This window comes from Natator depressus, chromosome 12 (assembly GCF_965152275.1).
Source record: "Natator depressus isolate rNatDep1 chromosome 12, rNatDep2.hap1, whole genome shotgun sequence".
NCBI classification, from domain to species: Eukaryota; Metazoa; Chordata; order Testudines; family Cheloniidae; genus Natator; species Natator depressus.
Genome location: NC_134245.1, coordinates 18828515 through 18850349, shown reverse-complemented (window position 1 = coordinate 18850349; position 21835 = coordinate 18828515). Strand labels below are relative to the sequence as shown.

Genomic DNA, 21835 nt, shown 5'->3' with positions numbered 1-21835 from the left:
ATCTGAAAGTGCACTTGTATTATTGAAGTCAGTGTTTCCCGTAAGATGAGACATGCCTAAAGGACTACCCTCGGTGTGGAGACATGGATATATCTTTCATTTGTTTTCTAGAGTTTCAGAATTCATTTGTTTAAAAAGTCTCTAGTTATAGTTGCAGAGAGAACTTTCAGAACATGAAGTCAATGTAACTGATGCAATGCAGTGACATCTGTATGAGTTTGTAGAGTCTGAAACAATAGCTTTGAGGAGTGTATTGTCATTGGAATGGGCTTTAAGTTAGGTGCCAATGATGAAATTTTAAGTGTCAACATTAACTATCTCATGGCTCATCAAAGCATGTAAGAAAGAACATGATGTATCCTATTTTGAAAATCTACCTCAGCATTTCCCAAATTTGGGGCATGGGGATGAGGGGCTATAAGAACTATTTGTGGGGTGTGGGCAAGGAAGATGTATACACTAGGATGTCTGAACTTTCAGCAGTACATGGTGGAGTTGCAGGGTTGGGGCATGTAAATTGTTTCGTTTTCCTGAAGTGGGGACTCAGCATTCAAAAGTTTTGTAAACAGTGATTCAGTCTACACGCATATACAGAAACTGTGTGAATAATTTAGGGTTTTAAATGGAGACTGCAAAGCTTTTCAGTTTGTACTGTGGAATCACTCTTAAAACAGAGGCAAACATGAGTGAGTTTGTCTTGAGTTTATTTGAATTAATAACTTGTAATTTTGACTACCGGGGGAGGCTGGGGGTTTGAGACTGCAAGTTTTTTTTTTTAAAAAAAAGTCCAGTATACCCATCTGCTAATCATTTGTTGAAGGTGGTAACACGCAGCTCATGTACTATGAGCCCATCTTTGCCCAATGTATGAGTAGGCATTATGTACAGATTCTCAGTCTTGTTCTACTACTTTTGCACTATTCTGGGGGTGTAGAGAGGAGTGGAAAACAGCTACAATTTCCAAACTAGGGTTCCCCCCCCATGTAGGAGGGTCCCCAGCAGGCATATAGGTAGCTCCTATACTACTCCCTCCTTCAGGCCCAGCATAAGGCTTATGACTGGTGTGGGGAATGGGCCTGGTCAGGATGCCCTGCACACTTATCAGTCACAAGTTAGCAAGTGGTCCCTTGGGAATAATTGTCAGATGGTGGAGTGTACAGCAGCTTATAGCTGGCACAGAAACAGCCAGAGAATTGGGAAATTATAAGCAGTTTCCTTTCCAATTCCCTGCTACAAACATGGAAACTCTGAGAGAACTAAAACAATATTTCTCTTTGAATTATTATTAGCATTCCTCTTAAATATAACAATACAAAGGCATACACAAATGGAATATCAGAGCTACATATCAAAAGGTGGGCACCATTAAAAGTATGTCTCTTTGCTTCACGTTCAATTATTGGCTGAAATAAACAACATCTGTCTCAGCCTGACTGAATTTATGAGCATATGAAAAATCAGACTTAATTGTTAGGTTATAAGTCTAGTATCTGTCTTTTATATTTTTAGTAACTATAACTTAAATTTCTCTGTAATGAAATCTTACACCTAGTAGAGGGAAAAAACCTTTATTTAATTTTTGAGAGACATTCCACTAAGTGCAAAATCTTGGATACTTGTTTTATATATTGTCCTGTTTATGTATGTAGGTATGGATATCAGAACTAACTTGAAGGAGGTTGCTCTTTTGTTACTTTATATGTCAGACTGGAAAATTGTATTCTGAAGGGTATTGCTCAAGTTTTTAGCCTTTCATAGAAAACACTTTTAAATTAAAACGGCATATGTATGACACAGGAATTTTGAGGCATTTCATTTGTGCCAGACCCAAACGTAGCTTCCAAGTTTCAGTGAAGTCTTGATATTAAGTTTCTTATAGAGAAAGAAGAAGTGATACAGTCATCCAAATTTAATAAAATCTGAGTACCACATTATATAATGATTTAAAAAAAAAGTTAATTTAAAAAAGGCTTGAACAATAAACAGTGATGTATTAAAATACATTGTGATGCTCTACTGATGGTGTAAAAGTGCCATTTTACTGATTAGTTACATTCTTGAATACAGGGCCAGCAACGCCTTTTCAAGAACATATCTGAAAGATGTCAGATGTAAATTAAGTTGAGGCTAACTAAACAGTAAACACAAGCTCTTATTTTGTGTTCAATCTGTAAAGTAGAAGATAGGTGACTCAGTCCAGATGAGTTCCAGTGAGCAAATAATGTCATTCTAATTTATACTGTATTGTAATGGAAACATGCCAATTTTTATAAGCAGTTTTAATATTCCATTAAACAATCCAAATATAATTTGCTTTTAACATTTTATGCTTTTTATGACAGTTCTTCTAAAAGAGAGTCAAGGTAGGCAAGGGATCAACTTCTGCTGGTGGGAGAGATGCTTTCGAGCTTACACAAAGGTCTTGCCCAGACCTGAGAGAGAGCTCAGTGTAAGCTCGTAAGCTTGTCTGTCTCACCAGCAGAACTTGGTCCAATACAGGGCCGGCCCCAGGCACCAGCATTCCAAGCAGGTGCTTGGGGCGGCGATCTGCAAGGGGCGGCAGTCCGTGTGCCATTATGGCGTTTCCTCGGCAGTGGCAATTCGGCGGTAGCTTCTATCTCTTCAGCCACTCACAGCGGCGGCAATTTGGCACGCTGCTTGGGATGGCAAAAACGGTAGAGCCGGCCCTGGTCCAATAAAAGCTATTACCTCAACCATCTTGTCTCTCTAATATGCTGAGACCAACACTGTATACAGGTTCTTTTAAATGGCAGCTAATATTGATAGCAGTGTCTGTATGGTGAAACTGTCACTTTTTTCAGCTATGCCTGTACAATACAGTGCATTTTAAACACCAACTCTTCCATTTTCCCTTTTTTTGTGACTATGGATACCAGCCTTCCCTGTTTTTTATGGAGAAGGATAATATGCAAAATCATTAGGGATAACAGGCACACCTTAAATAGTGTGTTCAGTACCAGACATCATGTGCTATCCTGTCTTTCCTTTAAATAAATAGATATGAGTAGTCATAGTTTAAATCAGTGTGATTAACTGCTGATCAGTGAGAGTCAGGAGGTTATAATCTGGTTATATCTGAATAAAGTGGACTAGTTCGGGAGGTTTCCAGATACAACTTTTTAATCTCTTGTCAATTTGTTCTCCTTTACCACGGTGAATTCTCTTCCAAGAAGAGACTGTATAGCCTGTTATTCCTACATTGCCTGTTGATTCATATTTATTCTCCCTGTTCTGGGCCATTTCTTGACTCCTAATCAGGCTCTACACTGCAAAACAATGTAGAATATATGTCCAGGTGTAGGAGTCTTGCTGGCATCACAGAAATATCACAGATAGATACTCTTATCTGTGAAATTACAAAGTTTTAAGACTTGTGAATGTGTTTATATAAATAGACTGAGTACCATTAAATAATTTGAGGATATGTTGTATTCTAAACAAAGTATGTATGAAAGTTGAATACAGTGGTGAAAGGTGAATCCCTAAGAAATACTTGCTAGAAATAGACTTGTGTATTTCATCCTCTCTTCATTCCTTCACTATCGTAACTGGACAGAGACTCTAAGCCCTAAAACTACTTTTATTGACTGTAATGTTACGGGATGCCTGCCCTAGAGGGCCAGAGCTAGTCAAATTTATTTTAACTAGTGACAGCAAATACCACTGTGTGCTGAAGGAACTGTGCTTAGTAAGAAAACAGGGTAGCTGAGTAATCCTACTTCCCAAATTGACCTAGCAATACAGTGTCTTTTCATATTCATTATTCAGTTAAAGACTGTAGGACTTAATTGTCTCTGTAAGATGTAAAATAAACCATTTTCCATCTCCTTTCTAATGGTTTGCAAATTCTGCTTCCCTAAGACCTAAGGCTGAATGTTGAACAGAAAAATATGATTGATTCCATAATTATTTTAATTAAATCACAACAGCAAAATAATTTTAAATATTAACTGACTTTTTTAATATCAGAGGACAGGTAATGTTTTTTCAGTAAAGGTCAGTGATATAAGAGGAAATTCATGGGGCAAGCGTATCTTCCATGTAAATGGCACATGTACAACAATATTATTTTACAACCCATCTCCTAAAACTGTTTGTTCAGTACTACTTTCAGTTTGCATAAAATACACTGTGGGAATCTGAACAAACTCCATCACAAAGTAAATTGGTATAATAGCATCTTGTTGACCTAGTTATTGATGCATCTCTTGGCAGCCCAAGTTACATAAAAATGATCTTTCTGGGTTCTGTAGGGGTATTGTATCAGACCGTTTTGTTTTAGGAAAGTGCACTTTTCTTGTCTTCTAGTAAAAAGCATATGTTCTGTAATCCAGAATCCTATATAAACATATATAGTTAAACTCAAAAGGAACCACATGATGTTTTTTCTCCAGCTATCTGGCCAGGTAGAGGAGAACTGTTATTAAAAAGTTCTGTTTCATACATTTCAAAAGGTATGTGTTTTTGTAATGTCCTATAAATAAATATTTTCCTTCTTATATTTCAGATGGATTATCCATGCTATGAAGTATGAACTAAAAATCCGTGCTGGGGATATGCCACCCATGGATTTATACCAGCTGTCACCTAGTGAAGTGAAGCAGCTTCTGCTGGATATTCTTCAGCCACAGCAGCAAGGGAGGTAATGAGATCTGAGTTTGTATCTCATGCTGCTATTCATAATAGATTGATTGCATAATCTTTGTGTTTCTGAAATAATTTGTATGCATCTTAAATCACTAGGTACCTGCAATCAATAATGTTTCAGTCATACATTATGTATAAGGCTGTGAGACAGTCACGGAGGTCATGGAATTCAGGGATTCCGTGACTTTCTGGGACCTCCATGACTTCTGCAGCGGCTGGTGTGCCTGGCGCGGGGGCCGCCTGAGCAGCTCGGGCAACCGTACCAGCTACTGCTGAGGCAGTCTCGGGCCACCGCACCCCATCATCCCCCAGGAGCAGCAGCAGAAGTTTGGGTACATATGGGAGGAGGTTGGGGCGTGGGAGGGGGTGAGGGCTCTGGGCAGCGCTTACCTTGGGGGGCTTCCCAGAAGTGGCAACATGTCCCTCCCTCAGCTCCTAGCTCTGTGCGCTGCCTCTGCCCAAAGGCATCGCCCCCGCATCTCCCATTGGCTACAGTACCCAGCCAATTGGAGCTGCGGAGCCAGCGCTTGGGGCAAGGGCAGCACGCAGAGCTAGGAGCTGAGGGAGGGACATATCGCCACTTCTGGGGAGCCGGGTAGGGAGCCTGCCAGCCCCACCAACCCCCCCAGCACCTGCAGGGGTCCAGGGCTGCGCACCACTGCCCCCCACCCTGCAACACCAGCGGGAGAGGGGGGAGGTCCTGGGCTGCTTCCCCCTAGCACAAATCTGGTTCCAAGATTTAGTCAGGGGTATATAGTACAAGTCATGGACAGGTCATGGACTGTGAATTTTTGTTTACTGCCCATGATCTGTCCATGACTTTTACTAAAAATATCTGTGACTAAAACATAGCCTTAATTATATATACAGAGGTAGTGAAGACACACATTGATTTGTTTGTTCTTTTAGCTGTCTGCAATTTTTCTGATTTTCTTTTACGTCTAGAATCCTGCCCTATTGCCCCATAATCCTTGTGTGAAACTTTACAATAAAGTAATATTTGATACCATAGACATTCGATGTGTAGGATTTTCCTCACCTAGCCTGACACTAGGAACCAAACAACATCCCAAGACTAGTTACTTAAGGAGTTTTCACCAGTCAGAGCAGGGTTTATTGACTGCTTGTGGATCTCCTTCTGAGCTGTAATTATTCCTTGTTTAAATCCCCTGTCTCCTCACCATCCTCAAGCTCAGGTACATTGTCTGACATGTACCATCTCCTTCAAGGCTGTAGCACTGGTTTTTATTAGCTGCCAGAGAGAGCATTTTTAGTTGGTGCATCACAAATGAGCAGGATAGAAGCTGAGGGCATTATCTCCATGCTGGTCACAAATTGATGTGGGAGATCGAGGTTACAAATTTCCTCTTACAGGCTGTGTGTTAGTTTAAATTTTTGCAGTAAGGCTTGCTTACCTGGCTCATAATTTCTATAGTCCTTCTGGGCCATGGGTGACAGTCTTCCCTGTCGGTAAAGGAGATAGATACCATACATTCACTTCACAGTTCACCTCCAAAGCATATAAAAATACATCTATGTCATTCCCATACCTGTAGCAAGGTAACCATTTAAAAATCTATGCTGCCTCCTAAGGCTGGTGTTCGGTCTCTGTCCCCACTTACCAAAGTGATAGGCACTGACTGTGCAGTAGCTTCAGGTCCAATTCATATCTTCATAGCTTCTTTCTCACATCCTGCTCATGGTGGTGCTGTTTCTACTCATGCTGGCACTGCGCCAGCTCCAGTTTCTTTTCTTCCAGCTGCACCTTTTCCTCCTCTAGACTCTGCTGATTCAGGGAACTCTTAATGGCATCTGGTTGTTTCTTCAGTCACTGTATACATCATCATCTACACCAGGGGTTCTCAGACTTTTGTACTGGTGACCCTTTTCACATACCAAATCTCTGAGTACAACCCTTCTTATACATTAATTTAACAGTTCAAAAAGTCTTTTGTGCCCGACTTCCGCCTGAAGCTCCAGCATGCCTGGAGGGAGACTTCACAGGGCTTGTTCCCTTAAGTTCTCGTGACTAGGATTATCTCTAAAGCCATTGCCTGCCTTCCTGCAGATATGTATAACCACCCAGAATTAAATAAACTCTTTGATCCCAGATAGCTACCGGCATCACAGTAATCAAATAAACAGAGGTGTATATATAATATTCGTAATAATAATACAGATATCTCTTTCGTTCTTCACAGAGAGTAAAGGTAACCAAAACTGGTGGCTATTCTGTTACTCTGTTCAAACACTCAAAATGTTATAAGGTGGGAGTGTATCTTAAATGGGGAGTTTAAGGGTGTAATAAATTTTCTAACAGTAACAGGACCAGCTCGTTCAATTATGGAAAACTATTCAGCACAGCACTAATTAAAATTTAGGTTACCTATACAAATTGGTTACCTATACAAATAATTCATAACATTTAGTTTTCTGACTTCTCTGCCGCCAATGTCTGGCACATGCATACAGGTTAGACGTAGTGCTCTCCTAAAAAAGACTTGTTAATTTTTAATAAAACAGCTATATCTTTGAGCTGAGAGATAAAGTATGAAATGAGGCACCTGGTCCACTATTCATTTTCTTCTGCACTCCTTTTTCTTAATATTAAAATAACTGAGGAAAACAGCACTTACCCTCAGAACTTAGTTTGGTTTCTCAGGAAAGCTTTCTCAGTTCAGTACAGAGAGCTTGTACAAACTCCTGCTGCATGGGAAAAGATTTTCTCCTTCAAAGAGAAGACCTCTGAAGACTATACTTCTGCTAGGAAAGAATTTTTTTAAATAAATACTTAAATAGAAGTATTATAAACTAACTATGAAATATTGCTACCATAGACTGTAATTTTATAAACTGAATTTACTCATTACAACCATTACCAGTTCTCACAGTTTTGTTGCTAGTCTTTCAATGTTTGTCTTTCTTAAAGCCCCAGCCCTGGGAGTCGTGTTTTTTTGTAATAATCTCACCTTTCTTTTTAAAAAAAACGTAAATTTGTAGTCCTTTATAATTGCAAAGAAAAGTTGGAAGATATGATCCACTAAAGGCTCAAAAACTGAATGACACATAAACAGAATCCAAAATTTATTATCCTTTAAAATCTCATGATTAAGCTCATCTCATAATTCTGGGGGATCGGACTCATGATTTTTCAATGTTTGTGGTTGGCAATACTGTACTACACTAGTCTACTAAACCCTTATGATTTTTTGTTAAATTAACAGTAGAACCAACTTCATAAATGTAGGTTTCTTAATTTCTTTAAAATTACAAATGCTGTAAAGCACTGGACATTTGGGATAAAGCACCAACAAAATTTCAGCTTACCAACTTCAATTTTTTTTTAAATTACAACGTGCAAAAATGTCTCTTCAACTTAGTACACTTTTTGCACTCTTATTTGGAATTGCAGGATTTAATATGGAAGCTGTACTAGCACCGTAAATTGTATTACATACAGTAGAGGGGACAATAAAGGAAAATTTATACTGTAGTTGTATTAGCATGGATCATGGTTTCTTCTTTGTGCAATGTGTATACATTTTGGTGACATACACATGTGCCTGACAAATTATATCCCCGGTAAATTAAATGGCAAATTTGCTTTCCCTAAACATATATATGTTTTCTTATGTATTATAGGTGTTCTGTCAAATTCTTCCCTAGTGCCTGGTAACTTCATTGACTTTGGTGGAGTTACAGCAGAGTTTAATTTGGCCTATGTCCTGTTCTGTGTTAAATCAATTTAAGTGTTAAATTTTTTAGACCAGTTAATAAGATAACATTCCAGACTCTAAATCATCTTGCTTTTGTTCTCTTTAGGGTCTATTTTTATTTCCATTTAAAATATTTAACAGGAAATGCAACACGCACTGTGTGTGTGTGTATCATTGATGGATATTTACTGTTATTGCTTACCCTAATGGCTTATTTAATCCACAAAGAAAGCTTTGTTTTGAATCTGAAACAGATTGGTTTTTCAAGCCCTTCAGTCATTTTGTTTTGTCCACAGATGTTGGCTTAACAGACGTCAAATAGATGGTTCTCTGAATCGAACTCCCCATGGTTTCTATGACAGGGTGTGGCAAATCTTGGAGAGAACCCCCAATGGTGTAATGGTAGCAGAAAAATATTTACCACAGGTAAAAAGAAAATATTTAGAGACTTGCACATTGTTTTTTAAATTATTGAATGCATTGCCATTGTCTTTTTCTTCTCTTTTCATGGAATGTTTGCTACAGCTAACAAAGGATTCCAGGTGTAAAATAACATATTGGACATATGGTGCTGGAAGAAGACTTTACATATAAGAAGCTTTGAGTTTACTATTTGCTTGTAACTGCAGTGAAAATATTTTAATATTCTGAAGGGGAAAAAAAAATCTCAGACTAGACTCCTAACAGACTGCCTTTATCATTGACTAGAAATTTGCTTCTCCTTTGATCCAACAGAACCCAGATTGTTAATGTTGGATAAATAATCCACAACAAATAATCCAACCAGTTCTATTAGAATCTTTTTATTGAAATCAAATGGTTAAAATATATGCAGCATTTTATTATTTGTTTTATTTCTTTTTCAGCAACCAACACTATCTGATATGACTATGTATGAGATGAATTTTTCCCTTCTGGTTGAAGACATGTTGCAAAATATTGACCAGCCTGAATACAGACAAATTATTGTAGAGGTCAGTATCATATGATTAAGAGAAGTTTTATATATGTGACTTGTTCGTAACAATTTTGAGAGAGAGTAACTGAACCCCACAGAGAATTGAATTAACAGGAATGGTTTAAAATCACAGATAAGCACTTGCAGATCCAAACTACTATGGCAGTTTTTAGGACACTGTCTCCACAGATTTTTGTGTTTTATATTAAGCAGGTTCACATTAATGTATTTGGATAACGCATTTCAGGATGTTGGGGTCCCCACACTGCACCAAACAAAGCAAACAGTAGCCATAGAGTTAATAATACTGGGCCAGGGGAGCGGCAGACTTTTAAACAAAAAGCTAATTCCAAAATAGCACTATATGCAGCCCCCAGCTTAAGCCATGGGATCCTTTCTTCAAAGCCCAACTGTTCTAAACACCAGTTCCACCTGCCAGATGACGACTCCTCCCTCCCATCTCTGTTGGGCAGTCCAAAGAGCCACACTTGCCCAATGAATCAACAGTATTTAACCACCAGCTTCCTCCAGTGTTGCAACACCTGCTAACAAAGTGAGGCAATAGAGTCCTGCTATCCTGTTATGCACCTTTACCCCTAGAACCAAGGCCTGGGCATGCTGTCTGAGCAAACCAGGGGGCAGTTCTCCCTTCAATAGCTGCCAGAGTAATTGGCCTGTGTGCAGCCACTAGTATTTCTTGCCTGCAACTATGAATCTGTCCCTGGATATTCCCTGGCACTCAGGAGTTCAAAACTATTTTGATCATGCCCAACAGCTACTGGCATGTTGAGTACAACATCTCAACCTGCAGCTGAAAGATATGGCCTGGAATCCCCAAGGACACAAATGATCAATATGCGCTCCACCACCAATTGCTTGTCACACCCTTAAGGCCTGCAAGACAGTCATGCAAGTCAGTTATTCCCATTTTAAATGCTGTTATAACTGCAAGTAATTCAGGATCCTTTGACTTAAATTTGTTGTTTGTTGCTTATACATATTCCATGGATACAACATCTAGATTTCAGTTGTTTAATGTGTCTCATTATACAAATGCTTGCCCTTGCCTACAGCTAAGCCTTTATCTATTCCCTAGTGTTGGTTATTTGCTCAGATTACTGTAATGATCTTTTGACTGTTCTACCTACTTCATCAATTTCAAACGTACATTTTACGTAAAATTCTGCCTTTTCAATATATAGAAATTCAAAAATTATCTGTTTACACTGCCATAATGAAGATGTTTCTTCACGAATCACTTTATGGCTTGATTCAAGCATGAGCCTGTGTTTACAACGTCATCTTTTATGTAACCTGATTTCAAACTGGCCTAAAATTAAAGGTGTTTATTTTTTTTCTATTCTAGTTGTTAATGGTTGTATCTCTTATTTTGGAGAGAAACCCTGAGTTAGAGTTTCAGGATAAAGTGGATTTGGACAAACTGGTGAAAGAAGCATTTCATTATTTCCAGAAAGATGAGACCAGGCTAAAGGGAGTTGAAAAGCAAGTGAGTAAAATATTCACTTCATGTAAAATTTAGAGTTCTTCTCAATCAAAGACAAAATTTGGTAACAAATTGTAAATGTGTGAGGCTGAAAATAAAACAGACATACAGAAGTCCCAAATGGAATCCATGAAATTTAATTCTATTAAGTGTAAGCAGAGTCAGAATGAGCTCTACCCTGACATCTGGTGGTGAGCTGTGGAAAAGGACTTCAGGGGTTGATCTCATTTGCCTGGGCACAGCCCCCCAACCCCAGCATGATGGGAGTGCTCACCCAAATGGTCACTTTGGATGCTGTGGGATCCCCAGTCTCTTTGTGATTGGGGCAGAAGTGTTGTTATCCTGGTTATGTGAATCAAGGACAGTTGAACTGTACTTGGCATTTTATGATGCAGGGACTCGCCCTCAACTAAGTAGCACTCGCTAGGCAAGGGACATGGGTTCCAAAGCCTAGTGAACTGAGAGAGGATGGGGACAGGTATTTGTACCTCGGAGTGTGGGCCCCTTCTGAGGGTCCTCAACACCACTTTGACTCTTCCTCTCTCCACTGTGTAATAACAGAGCTAATTTTGACTCCATTAGGAGTCTTGTTACATGCTGCGGAGCTGAAATTACTGATACTTAGGTCTAAGCATTAGACCTACTTTGGACTAGTGGTTCTGAGTGCACCAGCACTGAGGCTCTCCTACTAACACCTGAAATCACTAAAGAGCTGAAGTTACTAAGAAATCACTGAGAGCTGTTAAGTAGGCGGGGAGCCTGAAGACATATTGGTGAGCGGCTAGCAGGACGGCTAGCAGAGAGGCGCAGCTGGTGGTGAAGACTGCAGTAGAACCCCACGGAGGGGTATGTCAATTGGCTGTTGACCCGAGCAGCGGAGCATGTAAGGTGCCTCCATACCTCCCCCCACTTCCACCCAGGCTGGGAGGTAAACTCTGCAGATGAACTTCTGAACTCTAGGGACTGCACTGACCAAGGACAGAAACAGTGGGAAGGGTGACTGTTGGGTTGCTGGACTTAAGACCCTGAGGGGAAAAGGACACTGCCAAACTTACTTGGGGGTGGGTCTTTTGCTCATGGTTTGTGTTATGAATCCTGTTCGTGGTGTTTTCCCAACGTAATGTCGCATTGTTTCCCTCCTTTATTAAAAGGCTTTTGCTACACTCAGACTCTGTGCTTGTGAGAGGGGAAGTATTGCCTCTTAGAGGCACCCAGGGGGTGGTATGGAATTGTCCCAGGTCACTGGGTGGGGGCTTGAGCTGGTTTTGCATTGTGTTATTGAAATGGAACCCCTAGATACTGAACCCAGCCCTTGTTGCTGCCAACTCTGATGGCCAGAAGGGTTACATTTTGGGGGTCTCATCCGGGATTCCTGGGTCAGTACCCCTCACAAGCACCTGTTGAATGACCCACTACATTGGGAAACAATTGTGTTTTATATGTTGAGGAAACTACTGTTTGTATAATGGCTAATATGTCAGGTTTATTGGGCTCCGGCTCAGCAGCCTCTAGCTCAGGGACCACAGCCTTGGCTGATGATGGGGCAAAAGCACTTGGGCAAACATTGGAAAAGGTTGTGCTGTCCCATGCTACTTCAAACTCTTGTCATAAGTTAAGGTTATTTGCTGCGGAAGAGGAGTTTGAATCCTGGTTAGAGCATACTACTGAAATGCTGCAAGAGTGGGCCATACCACATGCAGAAAAGCAAAGATGTCTAATAGAGAGCCTTGGTGGCCCAGCATTAGATGTGGTTCGCACCCTGAAGCTCATTGACCCTGGGGTCAGTGTGAAGGACTGCGTAGAGGCCCTTGAACACACCTTTGGGAGCGTATAGGGCCCTGAAGACAGCTACTGTAAGTTCCTTAATTCCCGACAGCAAAGGGGCAAAAAGGCTTCAGCCTATATCCAGAGGCTGAAGAGACTGCTTCAGAGAGCTGTCATGAGGGGAGCAGTGACTGCTGAGCAGATGGATCAGACCAGACTGGCTCAAATTGTAAGAGGAACTCGGTATCAGAACCCGATTCTACTTCATCTCCAGCTAAGAGAATGACAGGAACATCCCCCAAGTTACTCCCAGCTGATAAAAGATCAGAGAGGAGGAAGAAAGGCAGGCTGCCAGCAAGTTTTAGGAAGCCCAAACATTGGAGCCAGCCAGCACAACACCACTGCAAACGCCCAGTGTACTGATGGTGAGCACCAGAGAGGAACTTGCCCAACAAATGCAGGTCCTGACAGAATGGATAGCTGAGCTGCAAAGCACCATTGACCGAGCTAAGACTTCCAGGAATAAGGAGCCTCAAACTGTGGCGATTGAGAAGTCAGCATTTAGAGCCACCGTCCCACCCAGGTGAAGCGGGAAAGGACAGTTCTTCTGCTACCGATGTGGTCAGGATGGGCACAGTGCTGCCAAGTGCCATACTGAAGAAAATCCCTCCTTAGTGTATGGAAAGCTGAGGATCAGTTGGGAGAGATCCAGTACCTGCCAGAGGGTCTGGGGACAGGGACCATCCAGGCCTGCAGGGTTTGAAGATTCCCCCAGAAAAGACTGTCCAGCTGGGATCCCCACAGGACTGATAAGGTCTCGAGCAGAGGTCACAGTGAGGATGGAAGGGGCGGAGTGTAAACCGGTGCTTGACACTGGATCTCAAGTGACTATTATATTTCAGTCATTCTACCACCAGATGCGTAGGCATCTGCCTATACAGCCACTGACTGGCCTTGGTCTGTGTGGCCTCAGCCTGGATGAATACCCCTTCCCAGGGTATGTCACAGTGCACCTGGAATTCCCAGAGGAGGTTGCTGGGGTAAGAGAAGAGATAGACACAGCTGCCTTAATATGCCCTGACCCTAAAGGGACCTCTGATGTGTCTGTGCTGATAGGGACCAACTTGGTTCAAGGTACTTGCGGATTACTGCAGACAATGGGCTGGGGACCAGTACCTGAATACCCTGATGATCCATAGGCTTTGTGCTGAAACCTATAGGAAAATTGAGAGTGCTAAAAAGGAGACATCTGAGTTACCGATTGGGGCACTGAAGTACACAGGCATGACCCCCTGAGTAGTATCTGCAAGGACGGAGCAAGAGGTGCTTGTCATGAGTACTTGGCTGAAAGGCAGTAAAAGGGCAATAGCAATGGTAGAGCAGCTGGTTGAAAGAGAGTTCTCTGAAGGAGTTCTGGTCCCCAGTGGAGTCATGACCCTACCTGCGAAAGCCCACGAAAAGGTAATTATACTGATTGCTAATGAAACAAGTTGTGATGTTCTTGTGAAGCAAGGACAACACATAGCAGACCTCTTAGAGCCTGAATTAGTTGTAAAACCCCAGTGTGAAACTCAAGTTCCAACAATAGACCCAGCAAAGTTTGACTTTGGAGATTCACCATTGTCCGAGGAGTGGAAGGATTGCCTCAGGAAGAAACTTTGTGAAAGATCCAAGGTGTTCTCACTGCAAGATTGGCATGTGGGATGTGCAAAAGGAGTACAGCACAACATCAGACTACATGACTCAGGGAGAGATCTAGGAGGATTGCTGTCTCCGAGATGGAAGATGTGCGACATCATCTTCAGGAGCTTGCTGTGAATGGCATCATTACAGAGTCCCGCAGACCATACGCCTCACCCATTGTGGTGGTTCATAAAAAGAATGAGAAAATCCGGATGTGTATTGACTATCGTACCTTAAACAGCCGTACTGTGGTTGACCAGTACACTATGCCTCGAGTCCAAGATGCCTTAGACCATTTGCTGGGAAGCCAGTGGTTCTCTGTGTTGGATCTTCAGATTGGATACTACCAGATCCCTCTGGGAGAAGAAGTTAAGGAGAAGATAGCCTTCATCTGCCCATTAGGGTTTTATCAGTTTGAACGCATGCCACAAGGATTTCTGGAGCACCTGCCACATTTCAGTGTCTTATGAAGAAAGTTGTGGGAGACATGAATTTACTGCAAGCGTTAGTTTATTTGGATGACCTGATTGTGTTTGGAAGAACCTTGGAGGAGAATGAAGAAAGACTTCCTAAAGTGCTTGATAGGTTGGAGGATTATGGTTGAAGCTTTCAATTGACAAATGCCAGTTCTGCAGAACCTCAGTGAAGTATGTGGGTCACATCGTGTCCCAAGAGGGTGTGAGTACTGATCCCGATAAAATAGAAGCATTCACTACATGGCCATGGCCATGTCCAAGTAACTACAGAGAACAAGACCTTTTCTTGAGGGCTAGACAACCAGCCCACAAAGTTGCTTGAAATAAAGTGTGTCCTAGCTCACTGAATGTTAGAATGATTGTTTCGGTAAAGCTGGAATAACCTGAATATTCTTAGAAAAAGTTGGTGTCTTAAAATGAAATGTTTCCTCTTTGGTAGGGGAGCAAGAAGGTAAGCGGTGGTGTTATCTAAATAGAGGCAGGATATGATATTTAAAAACAGCCTGAAGTTAGGATCCTAAATCCATACTGAGGCACCTAAATAAGTGCCCAGATATTCAGAAGTGCTGAGTACCCAGAAACTTTAACTGACCTCAACAAGAACATTTTGGTTGTAACACAAACTCAGTTTTGCATCTAAAGTGTTTACCCATTGATTATTGATTCTAGAGGAGGTCGCCATAACCTACTGAGCTGTTTCTTTATCAATAGTTTAGGAAACAGCACTGGTTTCTAATTAACCACCGGTCCCTAAATAGTTTTAAAGAAGATATTCCAAAATGATATAGAAGTCTTTCTTCTGCAATGGCCTCTGTACATTCCCACTTACAGAATTTGATGCCTCTAGTGGTGAACTACAGAATTGTATACCAAAGTTCTATCTAATGGAGAAGAGCAGTAGCGTGCTCATGCTAGAATGACATGATTGGATCCATCTACATAAGGAAAGAGTACCTCTGACCATCTCAATTCCTTCACCACCACTGCAGAGAGCTAAACTGAACTACCTCTCGTGCACATGAGTTAATTAGCCTATCTTCTTGTAGTTAGTTCTTGGTTAGTTCCTTATAGTATAGTTAATTAGTTGTTGCCACTGCTTGCCTCAGACTGTGGGTCAGCCGACTTGAGCTCACAGGGCTATAAAATTACAGTGTAGACGTTCTGACTCAGACTGGAGCCCAAGCCCAGAAGACTACACAGCAATAAAACAGCCTCGCAGTCAGAGCCCCACAAGCCTGAGTCAGCTGGCATGGGCCAGTCGTGGGTGTCTAGTTGCTGTATAGACATACCCTAAGTTATCAAGCAAGAGTCACACCCTGCTTTCTTATACAAAGTGACCTGTTGCACATTGTGAGTGGATCAAGAGGTGGGTGGGGAAGCAGCAAGTTAAGACAAATAGAAATGACTGACTGTAAGAATGAAGGTCAAATTAGGCAAACTGCCTGTTACCCCAAGAAATCCAAACTACATGTAAAACTGTATATTGTTTCCATTGTAAACCAAATATACCATGAGTAATCTCACTGCAGATTAAAAGCTGCACATCTGATTGCCTTGTGAGTCAGATCAATATTCTTCTATATGTGAATACAGTCTTTGAAATGAAATCTAACCACTTGTTGTTTACTGGATACTGATGGAAGCAATAGAGAAACTGAAAGAGCTGAAATCTGAGCATTTACTGGGCACATATCCAATAGAAATCAGAGGACGGCCCCCTCCATCAAGCCCTAAAACTAAGGTATATAAAGCTGAAGTCACCAAGTGCTCAAGAAAGTTGACTGAACCCATCAAGTAGCTGCAGAGTCTTGAGTGCAACTGACACTTGGACTAGCTGTGTGGAAAGGACTCTTCTCCCATCTCAGAGTTAAGAAGGATAACAACAAGCGGTTAGATTTCATTTCAAAGATTGTATTTCCCCTTTTATCCTTTAACATAGATAATTGTAGTCTGCACTCTCTGGTGAGACCTCAAGTAACCATATTTTAGATTTTAACTCCTTTGTAAGTCCAAGCAAACTGGCATATGACTGAAAATCATAACTTTAAGTAAATGCTTTTACTATCTAAATGTGTCCCTTTTGGTTCAATCAACTCAAAGAGTAGTGATCACACTCTTAAAAGTGCATCCTTGGAAGTGTGATAAATGTAGGAATTGAGAATTTATGATAGTAAGTAAATGTAATAAGAAATCTTGGTGATTTGCACTGTTCCTTGATGAAACTACTGAGCCTCAATTCTAGTATGTGGTAACTGCTTGCAAGACGACCGGATGTGTAGTACAGACCTAGAACACTGATTGTGTCTATACTTGAGTGGTGAACTGTTGACTATATACTGATGTGGTTCTGGGTGAATTAATAAGTTGTTGTTATTTGGTTAAGAATAAGCAAATGTTCTGATTTGAGAAATACTCTTCCATTTAAAAGTTGACCAGAAAAGAATCCAGTGTTTAAAACTATAAAAAAACTAATACTCCCCTGACTCAGTAAAAAGGGGTTATCTTATTAGATACCATTCTATATTGGCTGTTAACAGTTATCCAATTGGCAAACCAAGTTGGTTAGATTTCAACATAAGAATGGCCATATTGGGTCAGACCAAAGGTCCATCTAGCCCAGTATCCTGTCTTCTGACTGTGGCCAATGCCAGGTGCCCCAGAGGGAATGAACAGAACAGGTAATCATCAAGTGATCCATCCCATTGCCCATTCCCAGCTTCTGGCAAGCAGAGGCTAGGGACATCATCTTTAAAATGTAACTGGCATCTCAGTAAGTTCATAAAAATTGATCTTCTTTCACACTTACAAAGCCCTTCAGAAAATCTAACAGATTATGTGTTGCCACTGAGAAAACAGAGTCTCTCATTGAATTAAAAAGTGTACTGAGCATTGTTATACATTGGCCAAAGAACTGGTACCTCTGGGTTTAAAGATACGTTATGTAGCTGCCTATGTAGCGTTTCTGAGACAGATCCCAAGTGTAGGGATTTGCAAAGAAAGAATAAGGAGTTCTGTTCATATATTCACTAAGCACTACTAATTCGATGTGGCATAGTGATCCAGTGCTTTGTTTGGTAAAGTGGTGCTACAGTTTTTTCCCTAGAACTCCTTGCCCTTCACTGTCTGTGGTGAGAGTGGGGGCACTGTGCTAATCTCCCATACAGAGGAATGCACAGAGACCCTTAAGGAAGTAATGAAGGTTACTTACTAATAACAGTTGTTCTTCAAGAGCTACCTCTGCATTCATGCTGCCTGCCACCTTTCCCTCTGCCTTAAGAATATGTAGGCTAGGGAGAAGGAACTGAGGTGGTCAAGATGAGGAGTGGGTTCCTCCTTATATATATTAAGCCAATGATGTCATCTTAGCAGGAGAACACTACAGTGCCCCACAGCGGAAAATGCTTTGTTGTATAGTTCCACAGCTCAAGACTAGAGATGCCAAATCCCTAACTTGTGAATGCATGCAGGCAACTCTCAAAGAACAATAGTTATTAGTAAGTAACGCATTTTCCTTAAATACTAATTAATGGAACTTTATATGATTGTTTACGAAGAGAGCTCCTAGATTTAGAAAATGTATTAAATTAGCTCCTTAGTTTTAGGAGTAAGAATTGTTGTTAACATAAAATAAATCAGTGGTTTGAAGCCAGAACGCACTACTTAGTAGACCCGGATGGGAAACTGTTTATCCACCCATGAAAATTCTCAACATTTCAAATATGTTCATGTTCCACAGCAGGACCAACCTAAGATCTTTTGGAAACCTTCATGAAAAAAACATAAGACACCCGCTCCAGCCTAGCTAATAGCACAGAAGCTAGGGCATTCACCCAGGATGTGGGAGACCCAGGTTCAAGTCTGTGCACCTCCCACAGTCTGAGTGAGTGCCCTAGCCACTAGGCTGTTAGCTAGGCTGGGGAGGGTGTCTCTCTCAGACCAGAAATATGTTTCAGCAAAAAAGTTCCAGTGTAGATGAAGCGACATTTCCCAATGAGAAATCCTTCTATCAAAAAATTCCTGACCAGCTCTACTTAGTACTTTCCTATTAATACTTCCCTATTAATAATTATTCCAGCACAGAAAGCTTCACATAGAGTTAAGGTGCCTCACATTCATTCCCAAAACATACACTAAGAATACAGGAAATCCTTAGTTCAGGTTTTTTCACAAACTCTGGCCTTGATTCAGCAAGGTAATTATAATATTCCTAACTACCTTACTAAATCAAGACCTTTAAAAATTACTTCTTCTTTCATGTATAATATTAGACAATAGCCTCACAAATAAGGCCTGGCTTACATTTAAAATTGAGGTTGATGTAGCAAGAAAGGTCAGGGTAAAAATCCATACCCTTGAGTGCCATAGTTATGCTGACCTAACCTCCAGTGACGTAGCCAGGTCAACAGAAGAAGGCTTCTGTCGACCTAGCTGCCATCACTCCGGATGCTAGTGTTCCTAGAGTGATGGAAAGACCCTTTCTGTCACTGAAGGCTGTGTCTACACCAGGGATTGGCAATCTTTGGCATGCGGCCCATCAAGGAAATCCGGTGGCGGTCTGGGATGGTTTGTTTACCTGCAGCATCCACAAATTTGGCTGATTGCAGCTCCCACTGGCCGCAGTTTGCCGTTCCAGTCCAAAGGGGGCTGCAGGAAGCAGCGTGGGCCAAGGGATGTGCTGGTCGCCGCTTCCCGCAGTCCCCATTGGCCTGGAATGGCGAACCGAGCCAGTGGGAGCTGCAGTCGGCTGAACCTGCAGATAAACAAACAGTCCCGGACTGCCAGCGGATTTCCCTGACGGGCCATGTGCCAAAGGTTGCCGATCCCTGGTCTACACTAAGGGATGACGCAGGCGTAGCTACTGTGCTGTAGCTATGCTGCAATAGTCTCTGTAATGTAAACATGGCCTAAGTATAAGTAAGTCAAATTTTTCATATCATCCCTAATTGAGCTTTTAAAATACCTGGACTCTTATGTGATGCGAGTCTAGGAAGAAAATATTTGTTTTTTCTTCTAAGGTTAATGGAATAAGTCCCATACTTTAGCTGCATTTTTAAACACAATCTTAGTCATGGAGTTGAAACCAGCCCCACCATAATGTTTGAAGAGAGCTTACCTAACTAATATATTTTGCAAAAAATGTGAAGAAACTGACCTGTCATTAGGAAATAAAGAGGAAATTATGTGACCAGATTATATAATATGTTCTTTCACAAAACTATGCCCGAATAGGCACACGCTAAGATTTCCAAGAAAGTCTTTAAGCAATTGAACATGTACATATTGTACCTTCAGAAAAATCTTAGCGTTTAAAATTCCTGTTTGACAACTAATTGAACAATGAGTGTGTCATACAAAAAGACTGACAAAATCAATCATGAGAATTTCACTTTTCACCTATAAAATGGTTTCAATTAACTTACTCTTTACCAATGGTTAAACTTGATTCTTATCAATCAAGACTTTGTTAGAAAAATACACTTTTTTGTTTTTGTTTTTATAGGATGACATGACTTCATTTTACAACACTCCCCCAATGGGAAAAAGAGGAACATGCAGCTACTTGACTAAAGCTGTGATGAATTTATTGTTGGAAGGGGAAGTGAAGTCAAGCAGCGATGATCCTTGTACCATTAGCTAAAGTTCAGAAAGAAATATAGGAACCATTGCTTATTTAGGTTTTAGTGTTGTTTTGCATGTGATGTTTAATTCCTATTTTGAAGAGCAGTCATGGGCAGCAATATAAATCTGTACCATCCTTCACTGTGATAAACAGAATTGCTTAGGGTAGTAAATACCACAGCTGATTATTTGGCAATAAAAATAAATGTATTTAATCAAGAAAAAAATCTCAACAGCAATCAGCAATCTTCACCTAAATGTCAAAATAGTGTGCTGACTGAAAATTATGCATGAAGCATGACATACAGTTCATATTAAATGAGCCCAATGATATTTAAATAAAGTTGGCTGGGCCTGTATTTTTGGTTTTGCAACTGTTTAAAAACAAATGATACGCTTAGTTATTTGTGTAATTTTGAACTAACAGTTTATGCAAGATTTATTACCTCTTTCTTCCATTTGTACTGTAATTCATTACAAAATGTTTACTGTAAATGCTGAGTAAAATACAGCCAGAATTTTTAAAAAACAGAATACATTTGAACTAATGGTTAGCACCCAAAACAGATTGACACTTAACATAAAAGCTAGAGTGGTTTTGTATTTGGTCACCTTAGTCAAAGTGGAGGTAAAATAAAAACAATATTCTGCACAAAATACTTTCTTTACAATTCAATTTAATTTGTAAAACGTATGAGAATTGTTTAGGGTTTTAATGGCTTAGTTATAACCTGATTACACAGATTGAAGACTGCCAGAAAATGAATACAAAATATGTAGAATTGCTTTTTATATTTTAAATAAATGTCATTGCAGCTAACCACATGTTCAAAAGTTTGTATGAGATTTATAAATTAACAGTGGAAACATTAGTTAATATGGAATGGAAATTTTTAAAAATGTATTTAATTGAAATTAATGTTGGGAAGATGACTAAAGAGAGACTTTCATTAAATATAAGCGTTTGACAAGTTCTTTCCTGTATTGACGGTTTATTTGTCTCCTGTGCTTGAACATTATTACAGAATCTACAGATTCGAACTAACCCTGCTTGAATTATTTTGAAGAAGGTAGTTTCCACATTCCTTTATAAAAGCTTGCTTTTTCTATCAGTAACAATGCCCTTAGAGTCTGATCCAGATCTCGTGGGAAGGACTCCCATTGGCTTTTATGGATATTGGATGAGGCCCTTTTGAGCATATATCATCAAAACAGCTGTTGTGACAGAATAAAATACGTTCAACCGATTGAGACTTGTGTCTAGCATTGGAAATCTAATAAATGGTGATCCACTACAAGTATGTTTACAATAAGTTTATTTCCTTTAAATCTATATTAAATACATAATAGTGAAATTGAGCCACAGATATATGGTGAACAGAATATGAAAATGATTAAATGAAGATCAGCGCAGTTTAAGTACCTACGCAGAAATGAATTTAGGACA

At 40.4% G+C, this 21835-nt stretch overlaps 1 protein-coding gene across 4 annotated transcripts in view; it reads left to right on the top strand.

The window, feature by feature from the left end:
- PHKB (phosphorylase kinase regulatory subunit beta) overlaps positions 1–21362 on the top strand; it is a 226731-nt gene extending 205369 nt beyond the window's left edge. For all 4 annotated transcript variants that reach the window (XM_074968662.1, XM_074968660.1, XM_074968661.1 and 1 more), the window contains 5 exons: positions 4529–4663; positions 8681–8810; positions 9251–9358; positions 10709–10849; positions 20270–21362. In XM_074968662.1, coding sequence (XP_074824763.1) covers positions 4529–4663; positions 8681–8810; positions 9251–9358; positions 10709–10849; positions 20270–20407 — 652 coding nt within the window. In that variant the 3' untranslated portion in view covers positions 20408–21362. The remainder of the gene's footprint in view (positions 1–4528; positions 4664–8680; positions 8811–9250; positions 9359–10708; positions 10850–20269) is intronic.
- The last annotated feature ends 473 nt before the right edge of the window (positions 21363–21835 follow it).